General features: G+C 33.1%; 1 protein-coding gene across 10 annotated transcripts in view; it reads right to left on the bottom strand.

The window, feature by feature from the left end:
* The window catches only part of HECTD1 (HECT domain E3 ubiquitin protein ligase 1), an 82,185-nt gene that overhangs the window by 13,854 nt on the left and 51,642 nt on the right, over positions 1-16,689 (bottom strand). For 2 of the 10 annotated variants that reach the window (XM_074365681.1, XM_074365677.1), the window contains exons 20-29: positions 15,164-15,298; positions 14,489-14,628; positions 13,850-14,173; positions 12,698-12,864; positions 12,428-12,604; positions 8,546-9,382; positions 7,619-7,840; positions 3,414-3,541; positions 1,967-2,089; positions 510-666 (exon numbers count right to left, since the gene is read on the bottom strand). In XM_074365681.1, the coding sequence (XP_074221782.1) occupies positions 510-666; positions 1,967-2,089; positions 3,414-3,541; positions 7,619-7,840; positions 8,546-9,382; positions 12,428-12,604; positions 12,698-12,864; positions 13,850-14,173; positions 14,489-14,628; positions 15,164-15,298 (2,410 nt within the window). Of the gene's footprint in view, positions 1-509; positions 667-1,966; positions 2,090-3,407; positions 3,542-7,618; positions 7,841-8,545; positions 9,383-12,427; positions 12,605-12,697; positions 12,865-13,849; positions 14,174-14,488; positions 14,629-15,163; positions 15,299-16,689 lie in introns of all 10 variants that reach the window. The other 8 variants (XM_074365683.1, XM_074365679.1, XM_074365680.1 and 5 more) reach the window with 5 other exon arrangements.

Genomic DNA, 16,689 nt, shown 5'->3' with positions numbered 1-16,689 from the left:
TTTAATTTAAACACATCTGCAAAGTCTCTTTTGTCATGTTAAAGTGACATATTCACAGATTCTGGAGATTAGGACCTAAAATCTTTGGGGCATCCATTAGTGTGTCTACCATACCCGAAACAGGGTTAAAAGAGATGGAGTTGCCACCGAGGCTGACTGACTCCAGGGGCCATAACTAAAATCACTATACAGCTTTTCAAAGTAAAAGCTGAACAGAAATAATCCTTAGCAATTTTGATCTAGTAGAAAACAGAATACAAATTGTCTACCTTTAAATGAGGCCTTGCTTTAAGACTTAAACAAATATAAAACACAGTGTTTTTAAAATATAATCTGTTTCTCTAAAAAAATTTCTAATTTTTAAGGATTTGTGGCTGATACACAGTTTTTCCTGAAATCTTTTATTTTTACCCTGCATATGTAACTAATACCCTACTTTTCTAAGTATACAGAACTACTTTATTTAGCATCTATTAAAATTAAATCACAAAAACTAAAATATACTGTACCTGGGGGTGGAATTTCTAGATCAGTTGTCTGTTGGACATTAGTACGGCCAGGTCTAGGATCAAAAGCAGGAACCAAAGCTGAAAATTGCCGCTTTAGCACATAATCATCATCCCATGTTCTCCGGCGTCCCCCTTTAGTTTCATACTCTTCTTCTTCCTATTAAAATAAAATTCCACATACAGACAAACATTACAAGATAAATCTCTTTACTAGTGCAAAAGTGATGTGCTATCTATAAAATAAGGTATATATTAAGTAATTCTTCATAGCTATTATATGTCCTTATTTAGTCTTATTTCTTATGCACAAGATGAGCCAACATAAACATGTATAGGTACATACATTTCTTGATGATTGAAGCTTATCAAAAGTAAGTTGCTTTAGTGGTGGTTACAAAAACTTACACATGTGATAAAATGACAAAGAACCATACACATACATTGTACCAATGTCAATTTCCTGGTTTTGATACTGTACTCTAATATGTGAGCTGTAACCATTGGAAGAAACTATGCAAAGGGCACATACTATATTTCCATCTTTGCAACTTTCTGTGAACATATAATTATTTTTAAATACATAATTTCACACAAAACAGATATAATGCTTGGGAGTAGCTTTAAATTACTATGGGGCAAACAGATCAAACAAGATCAGTAAAGGGTTGATCTATTAAAAGTAAAATGATGGGTTCTTGGGGATTCATTACACTAATCTTTCTACTTCTACCATGTTGGAAAATTTCCATAATAAAAGTTTTTTTAAGGAGTATTTTCTTCACTTTAGTATCAACAAAAAGAGATCAATGAATTTTAAATATTGTAGCTATCTCATATAATAATTTTCAAATAATAATTATATATGTGCTTACATACGTACATATAATCCCTAAAATACATAATTAACTTTTATAACAAATCAAACTGACATCTGACAGCTCTGGAACCAGAATGTCTAGGGTTTTTTTCCTGGATCTAAAACTACATGTGACCTTCAGCAATCACTTCATCTGAAAACTGGGACTAATAATAACCTCAAAGGGTTGCTAAAAGGCAATGAATTAGTTAATACATGTAAACAGTGACTCGCGCGTAGGTAATCATAAATAAATCTTAGCTAATAGACTAATGCTTCTATTACTTCTACTACTACTGTGAAAACTATAATCTTAGATAATAACTGTTAACCATATTAGTATGTGTTTACTACTACCCAAAGGCCAAGATAAAGGGGCTTCAAGTAAGAAACTTCTCTATGAAGTATGGCAGAGTAATCATAGACTCCATCTGGAATATGGAACCCAAGCAGCTGGTTAAATTTCTTCTTCTTAACTCTATTTGATAGCTTCCTGCCCCTACCCTGCCCACACTGTGTATTTTTCTAAGCATTTTAGTTGACACTTTATTGTGGAAGGGTAAAAAATACACTATAGGGAAGACAGACATGAAGATATTACCTGCTCCCCAATAGGTCGGCTTCCTGCTCCAGCAGGGACCTGTGGTAGCTGTGAGGTGACAGAGTGGTGCGTTACGTCAGAGCGGGAGCCAGCTCGACGCTGCAGGGATGGACGTCTCAGAATCTGAAATAAGAAAATATGAAGAGACTTGTCTAATTATTTGATCCATATAAATCCTTATTTAGCCTTGACCTGAAACTGTCAACCCATATTACCAAAACTGTCATTAGAAAACTTCATATTCATTAGCCATCTTCAGAAAAGTTACAGATTGAACGTTTTAAATTCATCATGCATCACATATTAACCTTCAAAGAAATATGCTGTTCTATGTGTTTTCTAAACAAGATATAATAAAAGCATTTCCTGTAGTTCTCCACCTCATTAAAACTCAACTTACAAAAAAAATTTTTAATCTGATAAAATTTTATAAAGAGAAATAAAAATAATACAAGAAATTATAATAAAAGACATTTTCAAAAAAGAAAAAAAAGACATTTTCAGGCAAAAGTTAACTTGAAGACAATCATAGTAATTAATACACTAGGAGTTCTGATCATACTATCTATGCTTAGGTCCTACTTTTCTACTTAACTCTGATTAATTACGGTTACTGGGGAAAGGGGGTGGGAAGGGATAAATTTGAGAGTTTGAGATTTACGAATGTTAGCTATTATATATAAAAATAGATTTTAAAAGTTTCTTCTATATAGCATAGTAAACTGTTCAATATCTTACAATAACCTTTAATAAAAAAATGAAAACAAATATATGTATGTACATGCATGACTGGGACATTGTGCTGCACACTGGACACTGACACATTATAATTAACTGTACTTCAGTTAAAAAAAATTAGGGGAAATTATGTTTTCTATGCCCCTATCTCATAGGTCTGTGTAAGGACTGATGAGATAACACACAGGCTCTACTTGTAAAACAGCAGGTACCAAAAAAACTCTAAGTGTAACTATTGTGGAAGAACCATGAAAATTATATTCTTTAGGACTAGTGCAGCTCTTCAAACTTTTAAACCTGTTAAAACATCAGCATGTGGCATTATAGTATTTTTCAAATAAAACGAACTTATTTTCTTTTAAAAAATAGTATCATAAATGCTCAGATTAAAAGTGCTTTTCTTATTTATTTATTTATTTATTTATTTATTTATTTATTTATTTATTGTTGGGCAGGTAATTAGATTTTTTATTTATTGTTTGTTTGGAGGTACTGGGGATGGAACCCAGGACCTCGTGCATGCTAGGCATGCACTCTACACTGAGCTATACCCTCCCCCCAAAGTGCTTTTCTTAATTAACCACAATTTTCATTCTGGTGCCATATTTCTTGCATCAAAGTTTAACCAGGACTTTGCTTTTCCTCTTCTCATTTTAATTATTAACTTGCTATCTTAGTGAAGAGAATGGGGAACTCTCTATACCATAACCTCCTCGTATTCTTGGTCTTCCTGATTGTCGTCTTCATTCTCATCATCTTCCTCATCTGGCTCAGGCAAGTCCTCATCATCATCTAGCTCAGCTAACAGAGTACTGGCACGGCAGCTATCAAGGAAATCTGGAAAACAAAACCAGCAATCTTACTCTTAATGCAATCAACAAAGCATTAACAAAGTAAATTTGTGTATAGGTTTTATAATACAAAAGTAAAATTCAAAAGGGACAAGTGTAAGGGCCACATTTAGTAATGCCATTTTTCTTCCACCACCACACATACAGGATGAGTAACAATGGTAAACAGTCACAAGCATGGCAGAAAACAACATGGGATAAGGGATGGCCAGTCTGAATCTCTATCTACAAAATCATAACATAAAAGTTCAACAGTATGGGGTATGTTAACAATAACAATCCTATTATCATTCTCTGCATAAGTCACAGAAAATATAACATGGTGGAAGGAGAACACTGGAATCATTTGCTCTGTCAATAAATATCTTTTGAGTTCCTACTATGTGACAAGAATTGTCTTAGGCACCAGGTATATATAATTGTAAACAAAATAGACATGGTCTGAGCCCCCATGGAGCTTAGAAGGGAAAGAGGCATTTAAAAAGTAAACAGATGAGGGGGAAGGGCATAGCTCAAGTGGTAGAGCGCATGCTTAGCATACACAAGGTCTTGGGTTCAACTCCCAGTACCTCCTTTAAAAATAAAATAAGTAAGTAAACCTAATTACTACGCCCCCCCCAAATTTAAAAAATAATTTAAAAAGTAAACAGATGAATATATAAATATAAACTGAAAAAGATCTTATGAGAGAAAAGAACAGAATTAAGTTCATCAGCAAGACCTGAATTTACCTATATGACCTAGCAGATTACTTAATGATAATGACTACTTAATGCCTGTTTACTATGGAATAATGTTAGGTACCATCTTTCATATTATCCAAATTATCTAGCATATAAAAAAGTTCAATAAGTTTGAATCCCTTTGTCTCCCTTCTTAGGATCTCTCCCCTTCACCCTTTGGTGAAGATCAGGTCAAACTGACACTGCATCACATAATGAAGATGCTGAGAAGCTGTTCCCCACAGGAACTGAAAATAAAAAGGAGTAAGATTAAAACAGGAGTTTTTCTGGATCTAAAAGAAAAAAACCTCCTATGGATAAAAAGACATATATACTCTATATTTCAAAAGAATATCTAGAAAAAAATTTATAATTATTTAGTAAAAACTTGTATCTGTAGGTCTCTGAGCCAAATATAATTCCCTAAGTCTAATAATTACATAGGAATAAAAATTCAATGCCTTCTTCTGAATGGCTTGTAGAAGAAAGAGGCCTGATACTATATTCCATTAGTTTCTAAGGTACACATTTTTTTTAACACTTCAATATTCTGAAATCAGAATGTGTCTAACAACGGGAGGTCACAGCTAAACTGGCAAAATTTTTTCCTTAGTGACATAAATCTTATAATTAATGGCATCTTAAGTTTGATGAAATATATCATCCCTACCGTATGTAAAGTACCATCCTGCAATTTAGGTAGGTACTGGTTCTCATGAACATGATATGGTAGTACACAAAATAAATCAATTCTCCTTTTGGTTTATTTTTAAACGAGAAAAAAATATATATACATATATAAATTCCATCTCTTATATGTTACAATTCACTGAAGTCAAAGGTTTATATTTAACTCATCATCTTCCCTTTATCAGACTAGAGGAACATAAAAAAAGCTCCTTACTGCATAGATTTGACCATATTACAGAATCAAATCATGTCCCTGAAAACATAACACAGTAAAAGTTTGCATATATGTAACTTATTTTATAAGGAAGGTGTTACTCTGCTCCTTCATACAGCAGCACTCTCAGAGAGTCCTGTTTTAGAAATGTACAAAAGGAAGTTTTAACCACCTCAAAATAATTTTTAAAAGGCAACCAGTAGCCCTAACTCTTCAAAATTCTTTCCCACTAGCATACCCACAAACTTAACCTTCACGTGATCTAGAACTAAAGCTTAAAATTAACATATTAACAAGGAGAAGCAGAGGGCCTCCATGAGAAAAAAAAAAGTAGAAAACCTTATTCAATGAATTTACAACACTTTGGTATAACAATCATCATCATTTTGCTACACACATATAGGCATGGAGAAGGAGAGGTCACATTCTCAGAAAAAAGAACATATCAAAATGAGGTATACATAAAATAGTACTTAAAATATATCCATATACATCTTCTTGTATTTGAAATTAACAAAAATGATTTTGAAAAAAACAGGCAGTATGATCAAGGATGTGTGGTAAAGGGTATTCCAAAACAATAATGATGGGAATACAACTTTTGGGGAAGGAAATTCAGTAATTACTTTTAGGAATTTACTTTAAGGAAATACACAAATACACAATTCAAGGATGCTCATTCACAACAATGTTGATGGTAATGAAAAGCTGTAACTTAAATATCCAAGATGGAGAATTTATTAAATAATTATCAAATAATCAAACAGAGGAATATCTGGCAGCCATTTCAAATGTTGTAGAAACTCATCCAACAATGTGAACATATTTTCAAATGTACTGAGTGAAAAGAGCTGTCCGGAAAGGTTACAATCCTTTTTTGTTAAAAAAAAAAAAAAATAGAAACACACACACAAGTGGTATGTATCAAATAACAACTGTGGTTATCTCTGGGAGATAGGGACTAGATGATTTTATTTGCTTCTTTGTTTTCTTTCTAAAAAAAGTTTTATTTTTCTAATAAAGATAATCATCTAAGATAAGATGATTAGAAACATACTTTAATCAAATGGTTTTATCACTGATTATATACCATGGAAGCCATAATAATGTAACTATAAATCCTTTAAAGCAAAAATTAATTTGAAAAATTTGAATGTTACCTAAATAAGCAATAATTTCCAAAAGACCTTGATAAGAGTTGTGACATTGTGATTTATAATAAGAAAAATAAATTTTGTCTTGTTGTAGGCACTGAACTCCTAAAACTCTTGCAATTTCCTAAGTGATAAGAATAAAGGTGTTTTTTTACTATTCATAACCAGTTATTTTAATGAGGAGACTTTCAGAAAGCCCTTAGGTAATGAAAGGATGGGGCCAGTTGTTAGTGGAACCAATCCACAACTGGAGAGTTAGAACTTTCATCCCACCCCTCCCCTGGACCTCTGGGGAAAGGAGAGAAACTAGAGACTGAGCTCAGTCACTACTGGCCAATAATTTAATCAACTGTGCCTAAATCGTGACGCCTCCAAAAAAAAAAAAACAAACAAAACAAACCTCCAAAGGATAGGTTCAGAAAGCTTCCAGGTTGGTAGACATAAACATGTTGACAGTCCCCAATGTCCAAGGGGACAGAAACTCCTGTGCTTGGGACCCTTCCAGACTTCACCCTATGCATGACTTCTATCTGGCTGTTCCTGAGATACATCCTTTTTATAATAAACTGGTAATATAGTAAATAAAATATTTTCCTAAGTCCTGTAAACCACTCTAACAAATTAATCAAACCCAAGGAAAGGGTCGTGGAAAACTCCAACTCATAGCCAGTCAGAATCACAGATGACAACCTGGACTTGTGTTTAGTGTCTAAATGGGTGCGAGGGGTGGGCAGTGTTGCAGAACTGAGACTTTAACCTATGGGATCTGATACTGTCTCTAGATAGGTAACGTCAGAATTGAGTTAAATATTAAGACACCAGCCGATGTGAAAAAACTTCACAGACATTTGGTAATCAGAGGTGCCAGAAGTGAAGCATTCCATGAGCAGAGAATTGGAAGTACAGGAGACACACAGGAGTGTTTTTCCTTTAATATTACAACATACAAAGACTATCAATTTACAAAGCTTATTCATCTATCACTCTTTTATTCTTCTCTGATAAAGGGGTCAAATATCTCTGTTACTATGATTCCTCTAATAAAACTTTATTAGTGACAAAAGGCAAAAAAAAAGGATGACACACACAAGTTCCTAGACGTCTATAATCAGATAATTTCTTAACAGTCCTTCATATCACTGTTTTTCATCATATATGAAGATGCTATATTTGCAGGAAAAGAAAATAATCCTTTTCCAATCGAAAGTGAAAAACAATCCAGCAGAAAAATGTAATAAAAGCATCACTATACAAATATCTAAATATTTTAAACAGTAACTTACCATATAAGGAATATTCGGCTTCCTGACCTGTGTCACTCTCACTGGAAGTGGATGTGAGGCTGGTAGTTAAAGTATTACTTAATGACTGACCAACTGATAAAACTGTTGTTGCTGTAGCTACATTGCTGCTGCTAGTAACACTGGATGTTGACATAGTCACAGTTGATGTAGTACCAGGTGTGGTCAAATTTGGGAAACTCTGAGCACCCATAAGAGGTGAAGCTAAATTAGATAAAAATGAAGCAAATCAGTACAAACAGGTGGGATTGTATAAACTTTAGAAAAACTACGTTGTATATTTAAAAAAAGAACAAGGTAATGAAACATTAATCATTAAAAGGCTGAAAAGCAACAACTTTGGGAACCCAACTGAAATCCAACTAAAAATTCTTGTTTTCATAGCACTATTATTTTTAAAAATATTAACCCTAGCTTTTTAAATAAGTGAAACAGGCAAGGAAATAATTCCCAATGATATTTTCCAAGGGAATTACTTTGACCCATTAGTAGCTTAACTTAGAATTAAGAAACTTTCAGAAGCCAAGATCAATCCAGGACCTAAGCAAAAATTATGCCAGTGTTAGGCTCTGATTTCAGGTGACTATGATGATATTTAATAGTCACCATTTCCTCTTGCAACTGTATTTAACAATTTATCATAGAGGAGTGAAAAACAGAAGTGTTACTGTTTTATCCTTTCATGATAAAAGGTTCTTTATCACATTGCACCTGATTCAAATTCTTAAAACATCATGGTTCTACTGAACTTATTAACCTCATATTCCTGAAGTGCCACATTTGACATAGTTGTATCTAACATGGTTAATGATCTGAAGACTGCAGCCAGAACCCACTGAACAAGAAATCCTACTCTGCATCCCTCACAGTGGAAAAAGCATTGGGTTCCATAAGGAAAAACTCACTTACTTGCTGTGCTCATCACATTCCTCCCCAAAGTATTAGTGTTGTTATCACTGCTGCTTCGGCTTAGATTCATGTTGTTCGTGGCATTAGTCCGTGCTATGTTTGCCACTCTCCTTACAAAACTCTCCAAGCTAGATGTTTCTCTTGAGGACAGGTTAGGTACACTTGCACTAGAGCTCATAGGGGCCCCAGCAGCCAACAAAGAACTCACTGACAGTCTGTTACTTGCTGAAGAGCTAAGGGGCCGCTGTGAAGCTGCTTCTTTATTAGTTAATTCAGATACTGAACTAACATCAGGAGAACTAACACTAACAATTCCCATGGATATTGCACTAGACTCCCCGGGAGTGCGAACAGAACTATCAGGGCCTAACTTTCTTTCAGCATTTTCACTTCCCGTTTCCGCTGTTAACGTGCTGGTACTTGCACTGGAAGATGACCCTACTTCTGTTTGAGGGACGTTTTCAGCAGATGAAAGAACAACAATTGGTTCATGGACATCAGCTCCTGAAACTATACTGTGTTCCATTACAATTTCTGATCTCCGTTCCGTTTTGGTCGAACCCAAGCTGATGTCGCTGCTACTGGCCACGCTACACACAGAACTGCTGCTTCCTTTTCTACTTGAGGAGCCTGCAGCAGCAGATGTCTTGTCTGGACAGTTGTTTTTCACCAAGCTGCTCCATGATTGCGTTGTGCCTGAAACAGTGGATGAAACAGGTTTGGGTGATGCCACTGTATCAGGGTCGTACCCTGGTGCAAGCTTGAGGTCAAATTTTCCTTCTGCGCCCATACGGTAAGAGTTTGAGCCACCAGCATCCCAGGTGACATCAATCCAGCCTGGAAAGGGACAGGAGTTTGTGAGACCCGGCAGAAAGCAGATAGGAGCGTGTCAGACAGTAGCTCCACAATATGGGATCAGCTTTTCATCAGTGCTGTTAATTCTCTGCATTTCTAGTCATCTAAGGTCCACCAACTAAAGTTAAATCCTTCCCTTTTTTTCCCCTCTCATTTCCTAACTGTTCACTGTGGTCATATTTAAAAACAAAAGCAAGGGTCATGTTTACATCTATTGGGGTATCTTTTAAGGGGAAGAACTGTTAAAAATTGTAAAAAGACTGATACAGATGGTAAAATACTGCAACTTCAGCAAGCATAGATGAAATCTAAGGAAAAGATTTTTTAGTTGCTAAATACGATTATGTGGTCAAATGTTCTTTATAGAAAAAACTGCTGGCTTAACCATTAATTTCTAAGTTTAGGCTAAATCCTGTAATTGACAGACAAAATATTCATATATTACTGTAGAAATTCTAGGTCACTAGCTCAAATAACACTGAGTTAGCATTTCGGTTGTGTTCTCAAAGTTCAGTGGTTACTTAGTTCTCTTATGATTAGGTTTAATAAATTTGCAGAAGCACATAAAATTCTAAAAACAAAATTTTAAAGTATGATAAGCTCTTTTACTAGATAGAACCTATATGATAAAGCTAATAACGTATAAAGATCTAATGAGCATAATGACATACAATCTGTTTACTTATACTTAAAAAATGATACTTATTCTTCTTAAAAAATGGTTATTAACTTTCAAAAGTAATAAAATAAATTGCCTATTTGAAAGAAAATTAATAGAAAATTTACAGTCTTATTTTAGTGTTATAAGCTAACCACTTCAGGGAAAAAACAATACATAAAAATATATTTTTTTAAAGTATAGATCTTTTTAAAGTTTAAAATACTTTACCCCCACACACACCCACTCCCATGTGCATGTGAGTACACACATGCCAAATTCATATATGTTTATGATGAGTCTCAGAGGGTTATAAGCAATATTGAATTACCTGTGGGGATTATGAGCATACATGTTGTTTGAGAGGAAACTGCCCCCAATCTATATAATCTAGTTTAGACGAGATTTCAATTGTCTCAATTTATTCTGTAAGCTGAAATAACCTCTGAAGAACCAACATTTAACTATCTCTTCTGCAACGCGGAAAAGTGTGAGAAAAGGAAAAAGTTCAAAAACATATCCCAATTCCAAATAAAAATTACATTTGTATTGTATTAATTGGTCCTAAAATATACTGATAACTTATTTCATAGTACTTATCAAAATCTGTAAATTTATGTTTATCTGTTTTTACCCAGAAAGCATGGGATCATACTTGTTTGTTGGTCATTGTACATCTGAAGTCTAACAAAGTACCTTTACATAGTAGGTACTCATATTTGTGGAATAAATAAAAAAATGGATATTCCTACCAACACAAAGATTCTTTAGAAAGGAAAGGGATTTAACAGACATAACATGGACAAATAATTTTAAAACGTAAACCATTCATATTATGCTTGAGAATGTGTTTAAACTAATCACCAAGGGGAACTAAGAAAGAGTACATACACACTATCCATAAGCATATGTATAGATACAAAACTCTGAACTCCTCCCATGCTCGAAAGATAAATAAAAAGATAAAGTCAGTAATAACTAGCCATTATTAGAAATGTTTGGCTTAAATATCTGAAAGCTAAGAACCCTCCATAACATAAAGGTGTGACTTCTCCATCTTGGTCAGATCAGCAGAAAAAAAGCCTTTATTATATGCTAAATTCTGAAATTAAGATTCCAATTTTCCTATGCAGTCACTTCACTTGATTCCATCTCAAGAAAAGCACACTGTATTCACATATTGCTAACTAGCCCTCATACTTAAAAGCCAAACAATTTAGGGGAAACAAAGTAACTAAGTATCATTAAGATACCTAAAAATAGTAACACTGGAAATTTCTGAGTAGACTAGAACTACTGTTATCTCAACTATTACTAGTTTTTTGGAATCTCAGCAGTTATATACATGCTCACTCACTGTAAATCTGCTATGATGACATTGATTTGCAATCAGGGTATGACTAAACAGAAATTCATTTAATAGTAAGGTAATTTAATAGTAAGGTAATTTAAGGAACAGAATCTTAAATGCAGTGAAATCAAAGAGTTTAATTAAATAAATGCCCTTATCACTTAGATATCAAGCTTTAGTCATTCTCTTAAGCATTGTCACTTTCATTACATCTCTTTCAATATTTGGTAAGCTGAGAATACGAACATTTTACTTATCTTTTTTTTCAAATGCTAACCAAAATTCATAAGAACCCATTACTGGTTAGGCAAATTATCCACTAATAAACCAGTCTTTTATGTTGTAAGAAAAAAATTAGCCCTATAGTTGCTTCTAGGAGTTAACAGCAATTTAAATGGGTATAGACTTTCTTAAAATGAAGAGTTAAAAATGAGCTTGATTTTAAACAGTAACACAAAACATGAAAGTTTAATAACCCAAAGAAAACTGGTAGACTGAGAAACACTGTGAAGTATCTTATAATTTACTAATAAATGAAAAGGCTACAATTCTCGTTCTATGCTTTACTAAAAAATATTTAATTAAAAACATTAATGCTTTTTTCTTCTATATGACTTATAATTGAAGTTATTGCCTGATTCCTGCCAAGCTAACAAGATAAAGAAAAGCGTAAGACATTAAGATAAGTATCAATAGAAACTTATAAATAATAAACTAAAAAAAAAAAGCAAGAACCAAAAATAGCAGAAAGTGTGTCTAGGGTATTCATTTTATGATAGCTTATTAATTACTTGAAAATATTAACAATAAGTTTTGAGTCAAAACCTAAGAATGAAAAATTTTTCCTTATTTCTAAATAAATGATTGCCCCATTTTAAATACAAAATCAATAGATCAGTTCTTCACATAATCCTGGGAACATCTATACAATTTAAAAATTATCCCAAAATAACAAAACAAAGTATTCTGTTACTGAAATATTCAGTTTCTACATAACAAATGCTAAGCACCTACTCACCATTATGCAGTTCTCCTGTGACAGTGCCTTCTCCCTGTGGGCTGCCATCCTGATCTCGCCATTTCCAATCAAGGCCTCTAATCACACGAGCCCCTGGAACCATGTACTTCAGTACCTGGGAGCGTACTAGACGTCTCTGTCTTCTAAGATTAGCTTCAGCTTCCTTAGCTGCTTTTCCTGTAAGGGAGAAGTTAGAGAAATGTAACAAAATCACTTTATATAAACATAATTATTTCAGTAAGTTAGAAAAATATACTATCATCTCTTTACCTAGCTGATCTTCACACACTCCATTTACAGTGCCATAAAGTTCAAATCCAGAGAGTGAGAGATAGTGGGTTTGTCCACTAGCATTCTTCCCCATCTGTTTAATTCTCACATGTCGCCACCCCTGTTTCTCATCTTTTGGTGGATCAAGAGGCCAGGTTGCTGTTGACCTGTGAATGTGTTAGGGAAAATATTATGTAATGTTTTAAAACATACAAAAAAGATGTTTGCTTAAGGTGCCTAAGATTTTTTTACATAATAGAGAACAACAGGAAAATAAATTTTCATATTCGGTCAACAGTTTGTCATACAAGAATCAAGAAGTCAAAGGAGAAAAGCAGCAGCCAAGAAAATAAATTAAAAATGAAACATTTAAATGTATACTATTAATTTGACTCACAACATTAAACGATTTATGATTAATGAAATTCAAAGAAATAAGACAAGAAATTCTATGAGTAACAAATACGCTTTTATGATGAAAAAGGTTTTTTAAATGTTTGTAAAATTTTTAATGATATATTAAAATAGTAACTTTAAAGCTTGAAAATACTATGTAGTAATCCTAATGTTAAGAAGCTCCTTCCATACTATATCAAATACAAGAAGTAATTAAACCTCACTCTGTTCCTCAAAATGCACTGCAATGTACAATTAAACTTCATCATAACTAAATTTTTTAGAAATATAATGCTGACTTTTTTTTTTAACATATGATCAACATATAAAATTTAGGAAAGAGACACATAAAAATAAGAGAAAATTAAGTCAGCCATAATTCTATAACCATAATTCTGTAATTCAATAGCCACTGTTAATTTGTTCAACATTCACATATATTACGTGAACATATGAAGAGTTTAGTAAAAACCTAATTCTTTTTTTGTTTTCACTAGTGTGCTATATATACACACATATAGTGATATATTAACTTCTTTTTAAATAAATAGGCTCAGCTTCTACCAATGTTTAATCTAAAGCATTTGACAAAGTTTTGACAAAGTCAGTATTTCAAAGTTTTGGTATCAAGTGATATATTTAGAAAGAAAATCTTGCCTCAATATCTCACAAAGGGAGTTCTAAGAGAACACAGTTATAAAAATAGACAAAGCTCTTTATTGAGTTTTCCAATTTACAAAAGACTCCTCAACTAACCCTGGTTCATTGAGACTGCAGTCATCAACATGGGTATACAAAGAAGTCCAGTTCTGTCCATCTTTGGATACCTGGAAAACCCAGTTTCTCAGTGCAGACCTCCCATAACCACGAGCATGACGAAGTGTATATGCTGATGGTATCACCCAGAGACCCAGGTCTATGGCAAACCAGGCATTCTTATCATCATTGCTATGACAATTTAAAGCTGAATTATCACGACTTAATATGTCTTCTAAGCGGCCATAAGGTAGGTTTCTTCCTTCTGATGATGTTACTACCACAAGTCCATAAGCAGCTGGATTTACCCATTCATATGCAGTTCTACAAAAAAAAAAAAAAAAAAAAAAGAAAACACTGTTAAGCAGTGTTAGTGGTTAGCACTATTAAAATAACTGCATTTGTTCATATTAGCTCTTTTCCAAAAATTAATTATATTAATTTTTTAAAATTCTACATTTAAAAATTTAGACATTTTTTCCTTCATAAAAAGTAATTTGGATAATCTTATATTTAACCTAAAAGACAAAATTCCTAAAACTGCAGAACATTCAAGGGTGGTTAATAATTTTATTCTACTATGTAGAGTTCTTTTTGCAGATGAACGTTTTTTACTCTACATTAAATAGAATGACTTACTTGGCGTTTGTCCCAATCCAGTAAATGATTCCATTTTCATCAAAATCATGCTGGTGCCGAAATACAAAATTTTGACCTTCTCTTAATTTTCGAACAAAAACAAATGAAGATCGGTCAAAATCATACCACTGCTTTGCTACCTAAACCAATGAAAATATGGGTGACACCTTAATAATACTTATTTTGAAATGCACTGTCCACTTTGTTTTTACTCCTTTAGTTTCAGTTGTTTTATTATAACAAATACTTATTTAAGAATATCTGAAAAATAAAAAAACCCAGAAATTTCCACAACCATAGTACCCTACCATGAATATCACAAAGTATTTCTTTAGTCTGTTATTTCAACAGATAGAATAAAGCAAAATATTGATCATACTGCACAAAACTATTTTTTCTCTTACCAGTCTGTATATATTATGATAGCTACATAATATTCAAATTAATGGAAATTATTACCAAGTTGATACTCCTTTATTGACTGGCATTAAGGTAAATATAATGAACATCTTTATGAAGAAAACATCTGTAGTGTATAAGTATTATTTTCTAAAATGGAATTACTAGGCCAAACTTTATTACCGTAACTCTGGATACATACTTTCCAAGTACTTTTCTAAAGACTAAACCACAGTAAAGAATGCTTATTTCACCATGCCCTTGCCAGAAGCTCACCATTTTTAAGAGATACTGTTCTAGAGATTCAACTGTAGCTAAGGGTTCCATCTTCAACATCCTGCCAGTCCTGTCTATCAGTGCGGTTTCACCAGGTGCACGTTCCAACCGAAACCTTAATCTTCTTGTAAGTATCTACACAGAAATGATCAAAATGCTTCAGAAAATACTTTGCTTTTTTTTCTTAGAATTTAAAAATTAAGAAACACTACATGAACACAGCAATTTATATTTACAAAGTATAACCATAAAGGAAGGGTCAATGTCCGTTTTCCATTAAATGTTTTTTTAAAAAAGGTCCACTGAATAAATGATAGTGATTTTCAAGAAAGAAACAAAGTTACTTAGAATTTCTAAACAACTTCAAATACACTTGACTTAAATAAAATTATTATGGTACACTTTAAGAGAAATATTACAGCTTGAATTGATTAACCTGCAATTTTCCAAGTAAGTTATAAAAAGTAGCTAATTAACTTACACATTTAAAGCTACAATATATTAAATAATCTATAGCTAATAAACTTTAAAAAATACAAGATGGTTTCCAATTCAATATGTTTTACTAAATAACAAGTATCCAACTAGCAATTTTATTTCATTTCTGTATAAATCTTAACTAATTACTATAGTCACATGATTAAATAATTACATATACATCTGGGTGGCATTTTTAGACTGCAGAATTACCAGAGGGCACATTCCTAGCCTTCCTGTCTTTGTATCCTGCAGTCTCTTGAAATGAGATATGTGTAATAAAAAATGTTGATGCTCCTAGGACTGTATAAGCAGGGGAATTTCCAGTCTTTGAGACCTATCTCTACCTCATTCACTCATCAAAAGGACAGATCAAAAGTCCCATTATTCCTTCCTCTATATTATTCTGTCTGAACTAAAACACACAGTAGACCTCTGCATCTTATTTAATATATACACTATGTTAGGTGTACTAACTATACTGTAACTCCCTGGACAAGCTTTCTAGTCCAAGAGGCCTAGTGGCTGCGGTAGTACTACTAAGTTCTTGGGGGCACAGCCAGTTTTTTTGCCTTAGGTAACAATTGTTTTTGCAAATATAGTTTCTTAGTCACTTATTAAAGGCTATATTTAAAAGAAACTATTTGATACAGTGGAATACAGGAGAGGGCAGATAAAGGTGACATTCAAGGCCAAAGAATCTGCTAGAAAATATGAAAGTGACTCATAGAAGATATGACAGATCTGGTCTGGGGTATTAGCAGTGAGAGTATTTGTTTTGTCTGTTCATATCTGGATCCCAGCTGCTAAAAAAGAGGAAAATTTAATGAATGAATGGGAATGTCAACCAAGTAACATTTAGGAAGAAAACAGGCTTTTTATAAAACCATGTGATAATGACAGATTTCTAAAAGGATCAATAGAAATAGCTAAGGAAAGCCATTTGGCCCTAACCAATGACATAAAGGAAGCAAGCAAAAAAAAAACACCGTGCTTAAAATATTTTTCATATTTTCTCATATGTTGAGACACAGAGACAATGAGACTTA

Source organism: Camelus bactrianus, chromosome 6 (genome assembly GCF_048773025.1).
Source record: "Camelus bactrianus isolate YW-2024 breed Bactrian camel chromosome 6, ASM4877302v1, whole genome shotgun sequence".
In the NCBI taxonomy this organism is placed as follows: domain Eukaryota; kingdom Metazoa; phylum Chordata; class Mammalia; order Artiodactyla; family Camelidae; genus Camelus; species Camelus bactrianus.
Note: the sequence above shows the minus strand (reverse complement) of the source record. Positions and strands in the feature narration are given on the sequence as shown.